We start from the raw sequence: 20,246 nt of genomic DNA on the forward strand, positions 1-20,246 counted from the left end.
CATCTTCATCTTCAAACATAACACAAATCAAAATATTACAAACAGCCAAATGAGGGTCTACCATGCCTGTTTGTGCCACTGACATATCAAACTCTAACCAAAAAGTATGTCGGAGAGTCTCATGAAACGGACGTACAGATAATGATCCCAAGGGTATGGTTATGATTAAACTAAAAGTTTATGTGTGTTAGAAGTAGGCCCCTAAAACCCCATCCACTTTTACCACTATAATTAAACATACATTTAGACCAGGTTTGGTCTATTTTCTTGATCCGTATCTATTATAGTATAGAGGCATCCATTTTTACTATCTTAGTTATCTTTACTTAGCAATATTTCTTACTTTTGTATGCAACAAAAGTATCAAAGCAGAGACACACTGACGGGCCTGCTAAGATTTCCATGACATTCATATTTTAATTCAACCCCATTACACTAAATGAATCACTATTGATGAATACCTAATCTATGCCTTTTCATCACCTTCCTCCTTCCTCTCCGGTGTCTTTACCTGCTGTCACTTTTCATTAATGACTAATGTATATTCAATCCTTTCTCGATCTAAGACTCACTTTATCTAATTTGCAATGAAAACCCTTTCCAAATCCTGAATGAAGCCTCTGTTAACGTAAATGACCAAATGATTAGTGTGATTAAATCAAACAGAGACTCCATGACTCACTTTTTAATTCTACTAACATACTCTTTGCCCTGATTGTATGGGGCTAGCATATAAATTATATAAAGAGAATCTAGACAATATGCGTGGATGAATCTGTCCTTAAAAATAGATCTGAAAATCATCCTTTCATAGAAATCATGTGAGTCTGCACATATACCTATACAGTATATATATATATATATATATATATATATATATATATATATATGTCTTTTTATCTGTAATGGACACACGTGATACAAGACATGACATTCGTAATCGAGGCCAGTGGGTTTTCTAGTTGTCAAATTATGCACACATACATTGTCTAACCCTCCTTAATGGTAACAATGCATACTATATTTGTACATTTTAAACAATTAAAAATGTGTACCAATTTTCTCTATATTATATTATTTTACCAATTGTGGAGGACCATTTGGGAATTTAGACTAAAACGTAATTTAGTTGTTCCCTAATTTAGCTTTCAAGAATTTAGAAGATGCTGTCTACATGTTATTGCCAGATAAACCAGACTTGTAGTAATAAATGAAGTGCCAGAAGTAAAGGTGCTTCTCACCCACATATAATAAGATGTAAGAAATATACACTGGAGCAGTACCATGAGCAAGCGGGTTTTGAAAAGAAAAAGATTTGGTGATTGTATCATCCATGAGATCAGACGTACAGAAAACACGTTTCTAGTTATCAAGATGTTACTTAGACAAACTTGCAAGAACCCTTTGGATACGTAAATCAAACTTGTCTAGCTGTTAAGTAGAAGGCAGGCCTGGACAGGGCATCTGGCACCGGTCACTGGTTAGATATGCCTGGCTGCATGGTACTTGAGCATAAAAACATAATATGTGGCCCGTCATTTCCAGCAGTCAGATTGAAGGGCCATTATCCCCAGACCGGCCCTGGTACAAGGTGTGACCTTCATCATTTATCTGCATTTTGTTTTGTCTCACGATTGGACTCCAATGACCACAAAGTGTTGGGAGGTCATGCAATCAACTCCATATTACATCAGATGTCCTACGAATGCAGCTGTGAAAAACTGTTTGTGTTGTGATAATATCTTTAAATGTGATCAACCCAGGAGTCCATCATCAGGGTCCAGACTCGGTGACAAGGTTAGGCAGACTTCGTATACATTGCTATGTAAAATAACACTGTCACATTGCAGTTCTGTTTATAAATCTAGGCCAAAATCTCTCTCTTTTCACCTATTTCTAACATTGCAATCTATGTGGGCATTGCTATTCAAATACCTGTGACAGATCGATCTCTAGTATTGTATTCAGCCACTTAAGTGGGGACCTCTCAAGTCTTAAGTGTTTGTGTTACCCTACATAATGTTCTATTTCATTTCAGCAGCACCCCGGAATCTTAATGTATATGTTTTTTTTTTTAAGGTGTGCTTCCATTTCTGTATATTTTTGTACATTTCGACCAAATAAAAGAAATCACAAACGTCTCATAACCCCCACACTATTTGTGACTGACATACTGTATGTCATATGCCAAATACATTTTTAAAGCAAAGAAAGATAAACACTGCTATTTTCAGTTTTGGAATACTGATCACCAAATGAAAAAGCCAATAATACAATTCTACAGGGTTCTGCAGACCTTAACGAAAACATATAATTATCTACTTAACTGGCTATATCTCCTAACAAAGAACAAATATAATTTGTGAAAAACAAATAAGACACAGTGGCAGATTTTACAGCTTTATCACTTGTTTTAGCAGATGGCAAAGGTTTCAGATTGAATCCCTGTAGGATTCAGTAAGAAAGCCGCTATGCAATGTTAATAGCTATGATATCAATGCTTTTCATACCAGCAATAATGTGACAGACAAACCTTCGGTGTTTGCAACATATGTTATAGAAGGTGTTACACAAAACTAATTTCACTTATTTCTTATATCTTCTTTTATTTTCTAGAAAACTTTCATCCATCTTACATTATTATGTATTGATTTATATATCGCCATGCTCAAACAAGCTTACAATCTTAAATCATCAATATCTGACGCAGACCACTAAAAGAAATATTTAATACCGTACATTTATGAGATTAGTTAAATGATTAGATAAGATTAGATAAATTAGCCAAATGAGTTTACATGTTGAACAAATTATCAACTGAAAAAATATTTTCATGAAATCATCAATAAATAATTTATTGGCCTCCTTTTGTTATATATATATATTTTATATTAATAAATGATCACAAGTGATTGAATTGGCAGAACATGTACAATATTCTTCAATATGTTCTACTTTTTATTGTATTACATAAGAGGGAATGTTTGAGACTCGTCTTATTTCACACCACACCACCATTAACAAATGTTTTTAACAAAAACTTTAACATAACTTTTGAAAGCATAAAATATAAAAAAGATTTAACAGTTGTCATAGAACTCCCCGTCTCAATAGGTTATATCGGGAAACACGGGAAACAAAGTACGACTAAACAAATGACATTTTCTATACCAATTACCTGTCTGAATTATAGGTGGGTAAGTCTGCACTTATTTCATCAACAGCTGTTTGAATACTTTTTTTTAACACTACCTACTGATATATACATTCAAAACCATTAGCAATTCTCAAAATAATTTATTTAATTGGATAGTAAATCAGTAAAAATAATAGCATTAAAGGAAATCCCGTATAAAATTCTAAGCCAGTATAAGTGTATGGTGTTAGCGTGTGTGTGTGTGTGTTACAGTATGGTCATGGTGTTATAGGTTATTTGTTATAGTTTATGGTGTTGACTTGTTTGTCTGCATATGATGTTAGTGAGTGAGTACATGTTAGTGTATGGTATTACCTTGAGTATGTGTTAGTGCCTGGTGTCAAAGTGTCAGGGGTGAGACTAGATTTAGTTGTGTAAGGGAAATAATACATTTGAATCCAGCTACCTGCAGCATCACGGATAGTGCAACCTCACATGTTTTATGTATCATATCTGTGCAAACAGGGCCGGCCCTATAATGGGGCAGACTGGGGCAATTGCCCCAGGCGGCACTTTAGAAGGGGCGGCACTTTGCCGCCCCAAGCGCTTTTTTTTTGGGTTTTTTTTGAAGCGGAGGAGAGAGAGAGGGGCACCGAGTGGTTTTCGCTTACCCGCTCGGCGCCCCTCCCTCTCTCTCCTCTGCGGCGAGTCTCCCTGCTCGGTCCCGGTGCCGGCTTGTAATGCAGAGCGCCGGAAGTGACGTCAATTTCCGGCGCTCAGCATTACAAGCCGGCACCGTGGCAGAGCAGGGAGACTCGCCGCAGGACTGTTTAAAGGTAAGTACCGGGGGGGGATCGTAGATTATGGCGTCGGCGAAGTTTAAAATGCCGCCCCCCCCGGCGTCGGCGGGGGGGGCGGCGTTTTAAACTTCGCCCCAGGCGGCGTTAAGTCTTCGGCCGGCCCTGTGTGCAAATAATCCCTCTCCATCTCTTAGATGATTCTGAAACTTAACTTAAACATAACCACATTCCCTTTTAACCACCAGTCATTCGAATGATTGACATATCCACTAGTAGCATGTTACACTATAACACCAAGTGAGCCAATTATTATCCGGTTGAGACAATAAGTACAATACGTTTAAAACAAAATCCTATATGAATGAAAACATGAATGTAACCCAGACTGAGACACTTAGATGATTTAATCCGTTTTAATGAGTAGTTTTCTTATACTCTTACCTTGTCAGTATTGTAGTAGGAAATATTTTCTCCTTCCAGTTTTACCCAGCGCTTTTGAAACATATATGTTCTGAAATTAACAATAACACATTGTATAATACCTTTAAGTCAAGTTCTGTTTTTTTTTCTGACTTTATCAATATAAATGGGCATTGTGATTACAATTCCAAGAATATTATTCACAAAAATATGCTCATTCCGTTGTAGGAACTTTGCAACCACACCATAACACCATTCGATCACACAGTAAGTAACCGTTAGATCATTTAAGCCTATCGGTGACCAGCATACTGATTTACACCGGATTTCTTCTTTAAACCAGCAGGTTTCTGCAAGTTGTATGTTAATGATAATGACTTTGTAGATGTTATTGGAAAACGTGGTTGATAGTAATATTGGAAGGTAAGTGGGATGAATTAAATTACTTTGGAAAGTGGAAGTATAATTTCCTTTGACATAATAGAAAAATATAATGCAGTGAATATGTGAGAAGTCTTATGATGCAAGGTTAGTAGGAAATAAAATAACGCAAAGGAAAGGCCTCAGAGTGCGGAAAACAAAAATAATGCATGTGGTACCAGTGTTGACCTTACCGATGCCGATGACGTGAAAGTTTATCTAACCATCCTGCTTTATTTATTGGTGGTCCATAAAAGCAGGCATACGGTGAAATGGAATCCTCTTGATGTAAGCTGACATTGCCCTGCTTGGTACTGGTTGTGGTGGGAGATTGCCCTTTTAGGTTCTCAGTTACATTCAATCCCAACTCACGAGAGCATTCTTCCATTGTGGAATACAAGGACTCTTCTGAGTTGTCTTGAGGTAGCATGGAATCGTTATGTGACGATGTTGTGCTGTGAATAAAAAAATAACAAAAACATATTCCCTTACAACCACATAGTCAATAAAATGGTATCAGCAATCAGCCAAGGGTTAAGACCTGGCTATAAAACCTGTTTATACAACAGCCATTAAAAAACATGCCCATCTAGAAAACATGCTCGGGGAGCATTATTACTGTATGTGCTATCCAATGCATAATAATTTCATAGAAAGCTAATATTAGGAGCACAGAAAGGATCCAGTCCAGTTTTAAATGCTGCTCAAAATGCTTGTTATGCTAGACAGCCAGTAGCTATGATTGCCTTCGGAACAAATGCAATTTTTTCAACAGTGATCCATGTATCAAGTTGTGTCATGGTGTGCAGACGAACATAGATCTAATCTGGACCATATACGGCTGCCCATCAAACACAGGGATAATTTATGAATACTAATATACTGTATGAGTTAGTTTATCTTTTTCTAAAATATGTGATCATGCGCACATTATATGTTATGACTAATAACAAAAGAAGCTCAGTATTACCTTGCATTGATTTCAGAGTCTTCCTCATTTACTTCATTTTTTCTTGCCGTGGTCAAAATGGTATCCGCTTCGTAGAATTCCTTGAAAAATAAACACAAAATAGGCAAATACTTTGTGTTTATTCTACCATCTAAAACATGTTTGGACTCTGGTATAAGGAAGTAGAATCTGCATATTGTTTATGACTTTGTGGAGAGAAAACAAACATCTTCACTGCTTTCATCAGATCAAGAGGTCAAAAGGATGAAATGTGGTGGAAAGTTAGTTTTGATAATTATTATTTTTTTCTTTTTTTTGTCTGGGTGTCTGGAAAATGACCGTAAGGTTAAAATACAGTTGGAAATATCAAGCAGCATATATGTTTGGTGCTTTCCTGAGGTCATCATATGTAGTAATTTTACATGAGATTCCTTATTTTCTTTTCCATTAAATTGAATGTATACTTAAAGTTAAACTGCATGACACAAAATTACAAACGCTACATGTCTTGTCTTAGATTCTTTTAACTGCAGGTGTAGCATCTTAACTAGCCCAAGACAACATTGTGGAATTTACTATTCATTGTGGCATCGCACTGTAAATTATATATTTATTTTTTAATTTTATTAAAAACTGGACTCATAAAACCTTATTAATGGGTCTTTAAATAAAAATTTTGCCCTTTTCCCCTATATTTTTTTACTTTACAAAAAAACAAGAAGACATTTTTTTAAAGCCTGTAGGGTCAGATTTCTCAAACTGAAGATATAATAAAAGACAATCCTTGATCTGTTTTGTTCTCTACCTCTTCCTTAGATTTCAAAACTTTAAAACGTACGACTTTAACAAAGCTCAGAGTTCACTGAACTATCTCCCAATCCAATCCTCCTTTGAGACCGGCTCTACCAATGTAGCTGACACTACGTTAGCACCTTTTTTAATGTCCTACATTCTGTTTGGAATGTGAGTTTAAGGGCTACATTAGTGAGTTAATCTGCTTACTGATAATAATAATAATAATGTTAATATACTCATTAAGTGAAAGGGAAGTCTCTAAAAGAGGGCATGATAAGTTAAAACCCCTGTAACAAACAGTCCCTTTATATTAACTTTTATAAAGTAATGTTTGTGGCTTGGTCAGGTTCTGTCTGCCAGTTGTGCATGCACCTGCTGATGTCACCACTCCTAACATCATTTGAACAAATGACATCAGACTAGAGTATTGGGGGTGGACAGTGGTGTCACTGGTGCTGCATTGTTCTATAATGGGATACCCATAATGCATTCATTTGGTTTAACTATCGCTTTTCCCAAGCACCACTAGAGTTATATCCACGCGTCACCAAAAGCAAGACATTAAAGTATAACACAAGATTTAAGTAAAACCATAAACGCAAACAGAAAAGTATAAACCCAGTTTTAATTTCCCTAAAAGCAATAATTTAATAAGAGTAAAGTCAGTCATGTTGATCTTTTGATACTTTGTTATGTTCTTGATCTCCTATATTTATATGAATGCCTGGGAGTTTCCTCTGCTGGGGGATTTGCTTCATGAAGGGGCAGAGCTAGCCTCAGGCAGCCTTTTGCTGACAATGGAAGGAAAGTGGGCATGGAGTGGATGAAGCCAAATGAAGAAACTGACCTGGAGACCCAGGGAATCAGGGCTTTACCAGGAGACTCACTGTAGACACTTTTTTTTCTATAATATGTTTCCTGAAGTCTTTCTGCTCAGTTTATAAGCTGTAGTTCCTTTTTTCCATATGACCATTGTTATATTTTACAACTGATGAAAGTTTAGTGATGACTATTTATATACACTCATATACCGAGTGTAAAAGCACAGTAATAGGGTATGTATGTTAATATATATATATATATATATATATATATATATATATATATATTCTTCTGTGGACTTTAGGCAGTCTCAGTTGCTTTTCTTTCTTCATGTCATCCCAGGCAGATTTAATGATGATGAGATCAGGACTCTGTGTGGGTCATACCATCACTTCCAGGGCTCCTTGTTATTTTTTACACTGAAGACAGTTCTTAATGACTTTGGCTGTATGTTTGGGGTCGTTGTCATGCTGTAGAATACATTTGGGGCCACTCAGATGCCTAGCTGGTGCTATTGCATGATGGATCAGTATCTGCCTGTACTTCTTTGCATTGAGGAGACTATTAATTCTGACCAGATTCCCAACTCCATTTGCAGAAATGCAGCCCCAAACATGTATGAAACCTGCACCATGCTTTACTGTTGCCTGCAAACATTCTCCATCAGTCCAGAGCCCTTGCTGCCATTTCTCTGCACCCCAGTTCCTGTGTTTTCGTGAATAGTTGAGTCGCTTGGCCTTGTGCTTCTTCAAGAAATGGCTGGAAACCCCTGTTTCCCTTGAAATTGCCTGGGAGTGACCTTGCTGATGCGGTGTAACTACCTTGTGTCTTGTTGCTGTGCTCAGTCTTGCCCTGTGTATAACTTTTGACATTAAACTGTAAGGGGCTTGCATTTTCTAAGTGACTTGCTTTCTGTAAGTGACCAGTTTGTTTGTGCACCACAGCAGCGGCAGAGAAGTGGTATTATAAGTATACCAACAGTGGGTTTGTATCTCAACCAGCAACAAGAGGGTTGAAGGGTTTGTGGTAAAAAACAAAAAAAAAAACAAAAAAAAAACTGTGTTTTGCATTAACTGTTTGGTTTTTTTTTCTCTCTCCCATTTTCTATAGTGTAATTAGTTAAGGGTGGGGTTTATAATCAATTAACTGTGTTGCTCTGTATATAAGGAAGTGGTTAAACTCACAGCTTGCTCACTGTAAGGGGCTTGCATTTTCTAAGTGACTTGCTTTCTGTAAGTGACCAGTTTGTGCACCACAGCAGTTAGTGCAACACAAGAGTGCAAGAGCAAGGAGGGTAAGTGACATAAAGCAACTGTTTAAATTCTATACTCGCGTCCCTTTATAAAGAATGAGCAAGCTTGGAGATTTGGAGAGTGCACATCATGCCATATGTATGCATGCTTGGAACAGCAGTTCCTGGGTCCATATCGCTGTGGTAAGTGTGATCAATTGGTCTCTCTGGAAGCTGAGGTTGGTGCTCTTAAGAGGCACATTGAAACACTGAGAGAGATTGACAATCTTGAGAGGAGTCTGTTGCTCACTGAGCAAAGTTTAGATGGGGCCCCTAGCAATGAGGGAGGAGATCAGTCAGAAGGGAGTCAGGCACATAGCTGGGTGACAGTAAGACGTGGTTGCAGTGGGGAAGGGAAGAGGAAGAGGCAAGCCAGCCCAGAGTCTCTCCCTCCCAACAAATTTGCCCTTTTAAGTGAGCATGTTGGGGAGGCAGACTCAGAGGTAGGCTTTGCGGAAAAAGCTGTTCTCCCTAACAGCCGGGAGAGCAGCTCATCCAATGTGCAGGGGATCCGAAAGGAAGGAAAGCCCAGGCAGGTTGTGGTGGTAGGGGATTCAATAATCAGGAAAACAGACAGGGTAATCTGTAGCTCTGATCGCAGCAACCGAATGGTTTGCTGTCTCCCGGGTGCCCGGGTTCGGCATGTTGCGGACAGAGTGGATAGATTATTGGGAGGGGCTGGTGAGGATCCAGCTGTCTTGGTGCACATTGGCACCAATGACCTAGCAAGAGGAAGATGGAGTGTCCTAAAAGATAATTTTAGGGACTTGGGTAGTAAGATTAAGAAAAGGACCTCCAAGGTAGTATTCTCAGAGATACTACCTGTGCCATGCGCTACACCAGAAAGGCAGCGGGAGATTAGGCAGCTAAATGCATGGCTGAAGTCTTGGTGTAAGAAGGAGGGCTTTGGGTTCTTAGAGCACTGGGCTGATTTTGCTTTGGGGTACAATCTCTATAGTCGTGATGGATTGCACCTAAATGCAAGAGGGTCCAATGTGCTTGGGGAGAGAATGGTTAGACGGTTGGAGGAGATTTTAAACTAGGAATGGGGGGGGAGGGAATAAATACCGGGTTAGACAGTATAGAAAGGGAAGGCGATTTACTTAGTAACCAGGTGGGTGGATCTGGGGGCTTGGTCTATAAAGATAATAGGGAGAAGCATATGTTTTGCCCCCCAAAGCAAGGACAGAAAGTGATTGCAGCATCGGTGTTAAATGACAAGCTGAAGGTCATGTCTACAAATGCTCGCAGTTTAGGGAATAAGATCCATGAACTTGTAACAGTTGTGGCAACTGAGAATGTTGATATAGTGGCTGTTACCGAGACATGGTATAATGAGAAAAATGACTGGGACATATCAATACCGGGGTACTCTTTATATAGAAAAGATAGAAAGGGCAGGAAAGGGGGAGGGGTGGCCCTATATGTGAAAAATAACATAAAATCTAACTTAATACAAGTTGGTGAAGAGAACTTAGAGTCGGTTTGGGTTACAGTACAATTTGGCAAAAGTAAAGTAACTCGCATAGGTGTGATTTATAGACCCCCAGGACAAGTAGAAGAACTCGATAATCTACTAGTGGAGGAAATAGCTAAAATGACAGTGAAGGGGGATGTTATAATCATGGGTGACTTTAATCTCCCTGATGTGAACTGGAAAACGAAAGTAGCTGGTTGTACCAGGAGTGCGGATATTCTAAACTCCTTATTGGGATTATCTTTAAAACAGGTGGTTGAGGAACCAACTCGTAAGGAGGCCACATTGGATTTAGTGTTCACAAATGGAGATTTGTTAACAGATATTTCTGTAGGTGAAAGTTTGGGATCTAGTGATCATCAGTCTGTGTGGTTTAATATACGAACAGTGACTGAGTCACACCACACAAAAACAAAAGTTTTAGATTTTAGAAAAGCTGACTTTTCTAAAATGAGAAAATGTATAGAGGAGTCATTATCAGACTGGCACAATTTAAATGGTGTTCAGGAGAAATGGGATTTTGTAAAAGCTGTTTTATGGAAGATAACAGAAAATTGTATTAGGTTGGTCAGTAAGAGTAAAAAATTAAGGAAACCGCTGTGGTACTCTGCAGAAGTGGCCAAAATCGTGAAAGACAAGAAGTTAGCCTTTAGTAGATACAAAAATACCCAAAGTGAGGAAGATAGACAGATCTATAAAATTAGGCAGAAAGAGGCAAAGAAAGTTATAAAAACTGCCAAATCACAGGCAGAAGAGCGAATTGCCCTATCAGTAAAAAATGGAGATAAAACATTTTTTAGATATATAAATGAGAAAAGGAAAGTTAAACAAGGATTAGTTAGACTAAAAACAAAAGGCATATATGTAGAAGAGGATAAAGGTTTAGCTGACTGCCTCAACGAATATTTCTGTTCAGTTTTTACAGATGAGAATGATGGAATGGGACCTCAGTTGGGAAAAAAGACTGAATCATTTGAAATATGTGAGTTTATCGAGGCGGAGGTTTTACTTCAGTTGTCTAAGGTAAAGACAAATAAGTCGATGGGGCCTGATGGGATACACCCCAAGTTATTAAAAGAGCTTGGGGGTGTACTAGCAAAACCGTTAACTGATATATTTAACGAATCATTGGTAACGGGAGTTGTCCCTGGGGATTGGAAAGTAGCGAATGTTGTGCCTATACACAAAAAAGGCAGTAGGGAGGAGTCGGGCAACTACAGGCCAGTTAGTCTTACATCTGTAGTGGGAAAATTAATGGAAACCATGTTAAAGGAAAGGATTGTTGAACATCTGAAGTCACATGGCTTTCAAGATCAAAAACAACATGGGTTTTCCTCAGGAAGATCTTGCCAAACAAATCTTATTGATTTTTTTGATTGGGTGACTAAAGTAATTGATCAAGGTGGTGCAGTAGACATTGCGTATCTGGATTTCAGTAAGGCCTTTGACACTGTCCCACATAGAAGACTTATAAATAAACTGCAATCTCTGGGTTTAGATCCCAATGTTGTTGAATGGATTAAGGAGTGGCTGAGTGACAGAAAACAGAGGGTTGTAGTCAATGGCGTATATTCAGAACAAGGTCTTGTTACCAGTGGGATACCTCAGGGATCTGTACTTGGACCCATTCTCTTTAATATTTTCATTAGTGATATTGCAGATGGTGTTGATGGAAAGGTATGTTTATTTGCCGACGACACAAAAATTTGCAACAGGGTTGATGTTCCTGGAGGAAGAAGCTAAATGGCAAACGATCTAGGTAAGCTGGAAAAATGGTCAGAGCTGTGGCAATTGGCATTTAACGTGGATAAATGCAAAGTAATGCACCTGGGGCATAAAAACCCAAGGGCAGAGTATAGACTATTTGGTACTGTCCTAACCTCAACGTGTGAGGAAAGGGATTTAGGGGTAATTATTTCTGAGGATTTAAAGGTAGGTAGACAATGCAGTAGAGCAGCAGGTAATGCTAGCAGAATGCTTGGTTGTATAGCGAGAGGTATTAGCAGTAGAAAGAGGGAAGAGCTCATGCCGCTGTACAGATCACTGGTGAGACCTCACTTGGAGTATTGTGTACAGTACTGGAGACCATATCTCCAGAAGGATATAGATATGTTGGAGAAAGTGCAGAGAAGGGCTACTAAAATGGTTTATGAATTACAAAATAAACCTTACCCGGACAGGTTAAAGGATCTTAACCTATATAGCCTGGAAAAAAGACGGGACAGGGGGGATATGATAGAAACATTTAAATACTTAAAGGGAATCAACAAAGTAAAGGAAGAAAGTTTATTTAAAAGGAGAAATAAAACCACAACAAGAGGACACAAGCATAAACTAGAGGGGCAAAGGTTTAATGGTAACATCAGAAAATATTACTTTACGGAAAGGGTAGTGGACGCATGGAATAGCCTCCCAGTGGAAGTGGTAGATGTTAATACAGTAAAGTCATTTAAGCAAGCATGGGATAGGCATAATGCCAAGCTAGATATAGGATAAGGGCAAGTACTAAAGGAGAGTACTCAGAGGTTGGGCAGACTGGATGGGCCTTCTGGTTCTTATCTGCCGTCACTTTCTATGTTTCTATGTTTCTATAAACTCTCTTTTCAGCAAACTCACCTAGTTTTCCCTACAATCCTATAATATGGTAAAGATAGTTAGTACCTGTTTTGTATAATTGTTTAATGCAATTATACGGCTACAAAATCCTTGATTTTGTGCAAGTGTACCTAGAAGAATTAATGCTGTTTTGAAGGCAAAGAGTGGTCACACCAAATATTGATTTAAATTAGAATTTTCTATTTTGGAAAGCATTAATATTTGATAGTATTTTTTTCATACCTGCCTAAATAGTAAATAGCAAATAGTGCGACTAAAGCCATGTTTCTTTGTACATACTAATGTAGCACGTACACAGATATCGCAAAAGGTAAATGTTGGCTAGAACTCCCTGTTACTCCCACAGACTTTAAAACAAACATGAACTCAGTCCACTGCTTAAGACTATTTCCAGGACATTAAAGGCATTCAAAATTAGAGTCTCTATAGAATATAAAAGTCAGCTCAATAAGAAAATAAGTTAAGAAAGCTGTCACGTCTTGCTACCGCGCAGCTTCACAGAAGACAATGAAGGGTCTTTGAAATCGTTTGTGAGAAGCAGTAATGACTTGAACAACCCAGTCAAACTTTCTTTGAAACCCAGTGACAAGGTGATTAATTTTTCAGATCTCAATATCTTTCGTTCAGTTCAGAAAATGGGCTTCTCGCTGATCAGGAAGAACACTGACAGAAATGTATTACTTTTATATCAGTTACTTCATACACTTAAACCTTTAAGAAATAACTTCCTAAATCTTTGCCTGAGGGTCATTTGGAAGAAAAAAGCAGGTAAGTAGTAGAAAGTACTAGTGTAGTCAGTCAGAGATGGTAACCAGCGTTTTGTCTGTTAGTTGAAGCGAGAGAAAATAAAAAGTTTATTTATTAATAAACTTGTACTATCTACAACCTCATTAAATATTGAGATAATATCTCGTAATGCTTCCTGACATATATAGTCTTGTAGAATGCAGTATATATGAGTGTATTGATTTTTTTCCCTTCCTTTTCTGAGTGTCTTGTGGTGTTCATGAATTTAATTTTCAAATTAGATATTTCAGTAATGAAAGTATAAATCAGATTCAGCTGTAAATATGTTCAATTTCCTACATGTTTATCAATAATTATGATGGGCAGACAGTAATTATCATTTCAAGATAATTAATGCGTTATGCATATACTGTAGAGCGACCATAAAAGAATTATGTGGCTCATCTACTGGACTGTGAACCTCACAGCCAACAGAGACAGCTTGGAAATATAATTTAAAACTTACTACAAAATGTCTAAAATTCACATTCAATCCACACCTCCCATCATTTTGAAGGTCAAAGAGGAAGTTATGGTCAGGGATAGGGCTTTACTTAAAGTTTTTATGTGACTTTATAGCTATTTGTGTAAAAATATAAGGGGTTTTGTTCAACCTTTCCAATGTGACGCAAGTAAGCCACGTGGGAGCTGTGATTCAGGTCAACTGGCCCATGTATCAGTGATCAAAACCCAGGACTGTCCCCTTAAAAATGGTCTGATTTACATTTCAAAATTTCTACATACAAAGATCCCTGATCGATTGATCTATCTATCTATCTATCTATCTATCTATCTATCTATCATCTATCTATCCATCAAACTAAATTAGTTAGTTAGTTCAACACAGGTGGAGGATGAGTAGTAGTGAGTAGTAGTAGTGAGCAGCACATACATAAATGTTGCAGTTCCTTCTTCTGTTTTAGTACATCGACTGCATAATGGGAGTGGATAAGCTCTTCATTTTTTGTAAAACTTGAAACTTTATTTTTTTTGTTTTTTTTTTTAAATAGACCTTTATTTTTATGACAGTAGGCTTTAATAGCATCATAGTAGCATCATAGTGGTTTGAATTTTCCCACCATGTGAAACATGTCATATTTATATACCATCTACATACAGACAATATAATTTATACTTACAGTTGTTAATTCTGAACTGTTGAAAAAAGTTTCTTCATATGGTGAGATTGGGTACATGTTTTCTTCTCCGGTATGAGTATTTCTTTTGTTCAGGGTTACAGGATTCAATTAAAAAACAACAAAAACAATAGATAAATGAAACTGATATAAATTTCAATATAGAATATGTCCCATAACCAAAGTGTAATGAACCCAAAGTAGAATAAGATAAATAAATAATAATAATAATAATAATAGTTATTATTATTATTACTATTATTATTATTATTCAGAAGAAAAGTATACCTTAGACACTGAAAGATCTAGCAAACCACACTTAATGTTGTATTTTCTCCCTACATGCACTGTTGAACAGGTAAAGGTATTTAAAAGTCATGTTGTGCCTGGTGAGAAGAAAGGTGTAACAGTTTGCTTTTTTATTTTTTGGTGTTTCTTCATTAAGCAAGAAGTAGTTTGTTGTGGTTTCATATCACTTCATTTACTATATATTACTCAAGCCAAGTAGAGCCCTCCATGAAGCACAATTACTAGAATGGGCCTGTCATAATGCTGTGTTAACTTATTGAAATGGAATGATTCAACTTATTGCTTAAAGTAGCAAGGGATTTTTGCTCTTAAGAAATGATTAAGCAATGCTTACTGTTCATTAAAGTAAGGTTTATAAAATGTTCTTAAGAGATTAATATTGGCAGTGAGAATCTTACTGCTCGTTATGGACACAGTCAGCTTCTAAGACATAGTCTACAGTGAAGAGCAGATTGAAGGAGCATCAACTGGTAACTTCACTTTTATTTTTCTATTAATCTCTTAAAATAGCAACTGTGCAAACCTTACTTTTAATATCCTGAAACATAGCGGTAATATTTTTGCCACGTGAATGAATTATCTTGTGGCATTCCTACATTATAGCAAACGTCGTGCATTCACGATATTTCATAACTGTTTCCATGTGTCATTTCCTGATGAGATTGATACTTTGTTGCCCAAGAGTGAAACAAGATTAAGGTAGGAATCAAGAAGTCATGACTAGCAAAATATAGACTGAAATATATACTATTATGTAAATATATATATATATATATATATATATATATGCAATTTAAAAAAAAAAGAAACACAATATTCTTTAGGAAATACATAATTTATAATACATCATCATTAATACACCCCAATAAAAGGCTTAGATGTACCAAGGATGTGAGAGAAGTGAAATTATTCTATCCGAACTCCATTACCAGTATATACCGGTACTATGGATGGTTCAGTTAAGGGCTGATCCTACTGCACATGTTCAGATATAATATAAGGTTTATATAAGGGTTTTTTTCTGTATCCCAATAAAGGCTTTGGTTAGTTATTAAGTACAACACAGTGCTCCATCACATCATGATTAGCTTACACAATTCCATACCTCCCTACATGGGACACTTTTCTTTAGGGGTGGAATTGTGGCTCAGGACAAAGGGCTTTAAGTAGACTTGTTATGTTAGTTTATGTAAGTTAGAAAGGCACTTAGAAGAAGGAAAAGTATATTTTATTTTCACAGTTTTTTATAAACATATGTTCTAATGTTGTCTACACATTGTTAGGGCTGTAGGACACTGTCCACACATAACCAGCAAACATTCTGTGTGCCTGGAAAAGAGAGAAATTAGGAGAGAAAAGATGGACAAAAAAGAGGGGCATTAGAATAAAAAATGAGAGGAAAAAAAGGAATTTGGGATAATGTTGGAGGTATGCAATCCCACCCCGGCAAATCTGGACATTGTCTACACTGGGTTCTTAGATTGCATTATGAAATTTGCATTTTTAAATAAACCACATAGTCTCTGTAAAGGTGAAAACACCATAAATGTAAACTTCCTGTTATCTGCTAATCTGTATTTTCAGGCTCGGCTGTTTCTGGCACTCAAGGCTATGTCTAAATTTCCACTCTGTGCTACTTCTCAGGCGTGACCTCACCTAGCGTTTCTCTAATGTGACTGATTTGCCTTTCAAAGAATGTCACCAAATTGAAACATAAAAAAAAGAGATAACATTTTTTTTTTGAACTGTTTACACACAGAGATCCTTGAAAACCTCAGCTCTGAGAAGACCCATCTCAGATTTTATTTCACGGCCTCTGACTCATAGCTATAACGCAATGTGTAAATGTGTAAGAATGTGCACATAATGCTTACCTATGTTCATTCGCAACACGAGGTAACTCAGGTACAGGTCTGTTTCTTAGTATAAAGGATCGAGATGGAACACTAGTAATGGAATGCTTGTGTGAAGAATCATCTGTTGTTTTGCTGTACAACTCATTTTCAACCATAGGTCCTTGAAACTCAAAAAAACTTTCATCCTCCAAGCCATCTTGATCATTATTACCCGGTATACAGTCAGAATAGTTTGTAGCAGCGCTTGTAAGTTGCTGTTTGTCCAAATAATCATATGTAAATCCTGGTTGGACAGAAGGATCTATTATTTTTGTTATTTCTAGGACTCCTTCTGAGCAATGTTCTTCTTTTGTAGAACTCTCATGCTGCTCTGTCAAGGCTAAGGAAACATTAATTATTTTCCCATTTTGTTTTTTAGAATCTGCCCTTTCTGATGCTAAAATGCATGTTGTTTTTTCTTCGGTTTCAATATCACATTCAGTATTTCCAGATTCGTTGCCCAATACGCTCTGTATTTTATTAAGAATTCGCTTTCGGTGTCCAGTAAGAGTTATTCCAATTTCCTGTAGAGTTTTATGATTTAATTTTTCACAATCAAAAACAGTTTGGTAGCCATATGCTTGGAAAATTGACTGATACGTATGTAAATGAATATCAGATAACATCTGTCCAACATCATATTTATTTTCATTGCATGAAGTCATAATGAAATTATGATCATTCCATAACTCTTCATAAGGCAAATTGCATTATAATTGAAGAGAAGCTCAGTCGTTTAAATCAAACACGATGCCTGAAAAATAAAAATGTGATATCTGAGCTAACGTATGATTACAATATTATATGGCATTAAAATTACTCTAAGGATATTAAATTAAGGTCAAGTTGTGATTGCATGTATGCTTCCAAAACTACTAAACCTGACACATCCCTATGAAGCATACATGTACACAAGTATCATCACTGTGTAACCTCACCTTTGTTAAAAGAATACATTTTTCCGTACCTAAAGTGGATCTGTCACTTCTGCCAATCATATTACAAATATTACATTTCAGTTAGTAGCCTATGTTGGTTGGAAGCTGACCCAGGGTAGAACCATGGCTGCCAATTGCATCTCAGCTGTTATTCTCTCTAAAGGCATACAACGTAACCCATTGTACAGCGCTACGGAATTTGATGGCGCTATATAAAACAATAAATAGTAATGTGTGTATGGAATGCAAGTGTGCAGCTGTGTGTATCCTACCACATACTAAAGGACAGTATCTGCTGAACAAGTGGCAATAGAGGTAATTGGGGGCTGGAAGGGGCTCCCATTGGAATTAGTGGCAGAGGGTAATGCGCATGTGCACACGGGAGCTGGCTAGAGGTGAGAATCCTTACAGAACACAGCTCATGTCTGGCAAATAGCTAGTGAATGGTGGGGCAGAGCAAATGCATAATGGGTATTCTCATGAATCTATCTACCTATGTGTTTGAATGAAAAAAGGTAAAACAAAGATGTGACGCTCAGCTGTCGTCTGCTTGAAAATGCGTATGATGGCCGCAGACCTTTAACGGTGAAATCTTCTGGACCTTTTTTAATTTCCGCATTATTATATCAGGTTTCATTTTGTAAGCTGATTGCAGATCGGTGTATTTACTTTTGTATACAAGAGAGAAAAGAACAATACAAATCAAAGTAAATTTGGCTTCCTACTATTTTTCAACTATTGGCATTTAATGGATTTTTATCGCAGATTCGTCTTTACATGTTCTGCATGCCATTCATTTTTCTCTGTGTATTGAGAATATAACTGATCGGGGCAGGCCAGACATGTCTGGGCGTTCTTATTTGTTTCGGAAGAAACCTGACAACTAACTGCTCTGTGGTTCTTGATAACTGTAATTCAAGATGAGTTTAAAATCTGTTTTGCTAGGCAACTGTTGAATGATTTCTTGGGGTATATATATATATACGTTGTGTCCGCAAAATAATATGTGTAGACAACGGGTTTTTTCTCTCTTTCAGTTGCTACAACCATCAGTCAATAAAACCCTGCCAAACGCTTACTTATTCATGTACGTAATCCTATTAAAAACTAATCCTAACCTCTAGTAACACCTCTGACTTAAACACACTGCTCCACATACTCTGATGAATATATCAGATCTATAACTAAATATTAGGTTATGAACTAGTAACATCGCTAAATATGGCTAAAAGACACAATATAACATTTTATGACACAATATAACATTTTATTAAAACTTTTGAGAAAACATAAACTGTCGCATCAACTTCTGCTTACCATGCTAGAAATTAATTAGCATTTTGTCCATGGCCAAACCTCCGACCAAACCCCCCAAACATGTGTCCCTATTTGGCCCTTTAAAAACCTCGGAAAGGCATTTGTCACGATACGCAAAAAACATCCATATTCCTCAATCTTTTATTTCAGGCTTTTAGAATTTATGCCATGATTTTTCATATCAAATCGACCTCTTGTGCATAAATATGTTCATACCTCTTGAAGCTTTTTGGATTGCACAGCAAATTCTTTTCAAAACATACTTACAATTCAATTAACCCATTTGACTCCTATCTAATTGACTTTGAACAATAATATACAAGACATTTCCTACTAGGCAGCTTCTTCTTCCTCTTTGAACACTACACAAAAACAACACAAAATGCTGTTGAATTTTTAAAATCCAAGCTATCTCTATGCGTCATGAAGAGCAAACCCCAGTGAGATTCTACTGTGTGGTCTCAGTTGACCCTTCATAATGCATAGATAATGTGAGGATTCCTTGAAACTCTTCTCACTGATTTAACTATGCATCAATCATATAGGACCTGTTCGGCCCCTGCTGCAGGTGAAGCTGTTGTTACTCCTTCATCCCGGAGTTGATGTTTTTATATCTCCTGCATACCCCCTCTTTAGCGATAAGACCATTTTAAAGTTAAATACATTTCTTACATCACAGGAAACCAAACAAGTCTTCATCATACATGTCCTCATACTCGGAGTCATTCAGCTACGTACTTGCTCCACAGGTGGGCTTCTTGTAGGTGTCTCAAGTATGGATTCTGGGGTTTTATTCCGATGCCTCAGTTGGTTTCCCTTTGGAGCTTGTCACACACGTACTTTTTCACACAAGAAGTAAACTGAAAGATATTCGATTACTAAGTAAGCCGAAAGTCACACCCAGTTTTTCAAACACAGAACCTGAGTCAAAAGAAAGGAATTTATTTTCAGCAAGCAAAAACTTTAAAAGGCATATAGACAATTGTGTCGTCATATGTGATAAACTTTTTACCACTGACAGCCGGGAATTATTTTTTTTTCACAAAATGCACAATTTATAAGTGTTATCCAGATATATATATTTATGTCCTTTTAAAATATTGATTGTTACAAAAATTCCATTTTCTTCAAAGGTATCA

At 37.0% G+C, this 20,246-nt stretch overlaps 1 protein-coding gene across 1 annotated transcript in view; it reads right to left on the bottom strand.

Moving 5' to 3' along the window:
* The window catches only part of ARAP2 (ArfGAP with RhoGAP domain, ankyrin repeat and PH domain 2), a 103,045-nt gene extending 83,073 nt beyond the window's left edge, over positions 1 to 19,972 (bottom strand). Inside the window, exons 1-6 of the mRNA XM_053458355.1 lie at positions 19,780 to 19,972; positions 16,832 to 17,606; positions 14,652 to 14,733; positions 5,747 to 5,826; positions 4,971 to 5,231; positions 4,378 to 4,447 (exon numbers count right to left, since the gene is read on the bottom strand). Coding sequence (XP_053314330.1) covers positions 4,378 to 4,447; positions 4,971 to 5,231; positions 5,747 to 5,826; positions 14,652 to 14,733; positions 16,832 to 17,517 — 1,179 coding nt within the window. The 5' untranslated portion in view covers positions 17,518 to 17,606; positions 19,780 to 19,972. The remainder of the gene's footprint in view (positions 1 to 4,377; positions 4,448 to 4,970; positions 5,232 to 5,746; positions 5,827 to 14,651; positions 14,734 to 16,831; positions 17,607 to 19,779) is intronic.
* Positions 19,973 to 20,246: the final 274 nt, after the last annotated feature.

The sequence above is a fragment of the Spea bombifrons genome, chromosome 1, assembly GCF_027358695.1.
Source record: "Spea bombifrons isolate aSpeBom1 chromosome 1, aSpeBom1.2.pri, whole genome shotgun sequence".
NCBI lineage: Eukaryota > Metazoa > Chordata > Amphibia > Anura > Pelobatidae > Spea > Spea bombifrons.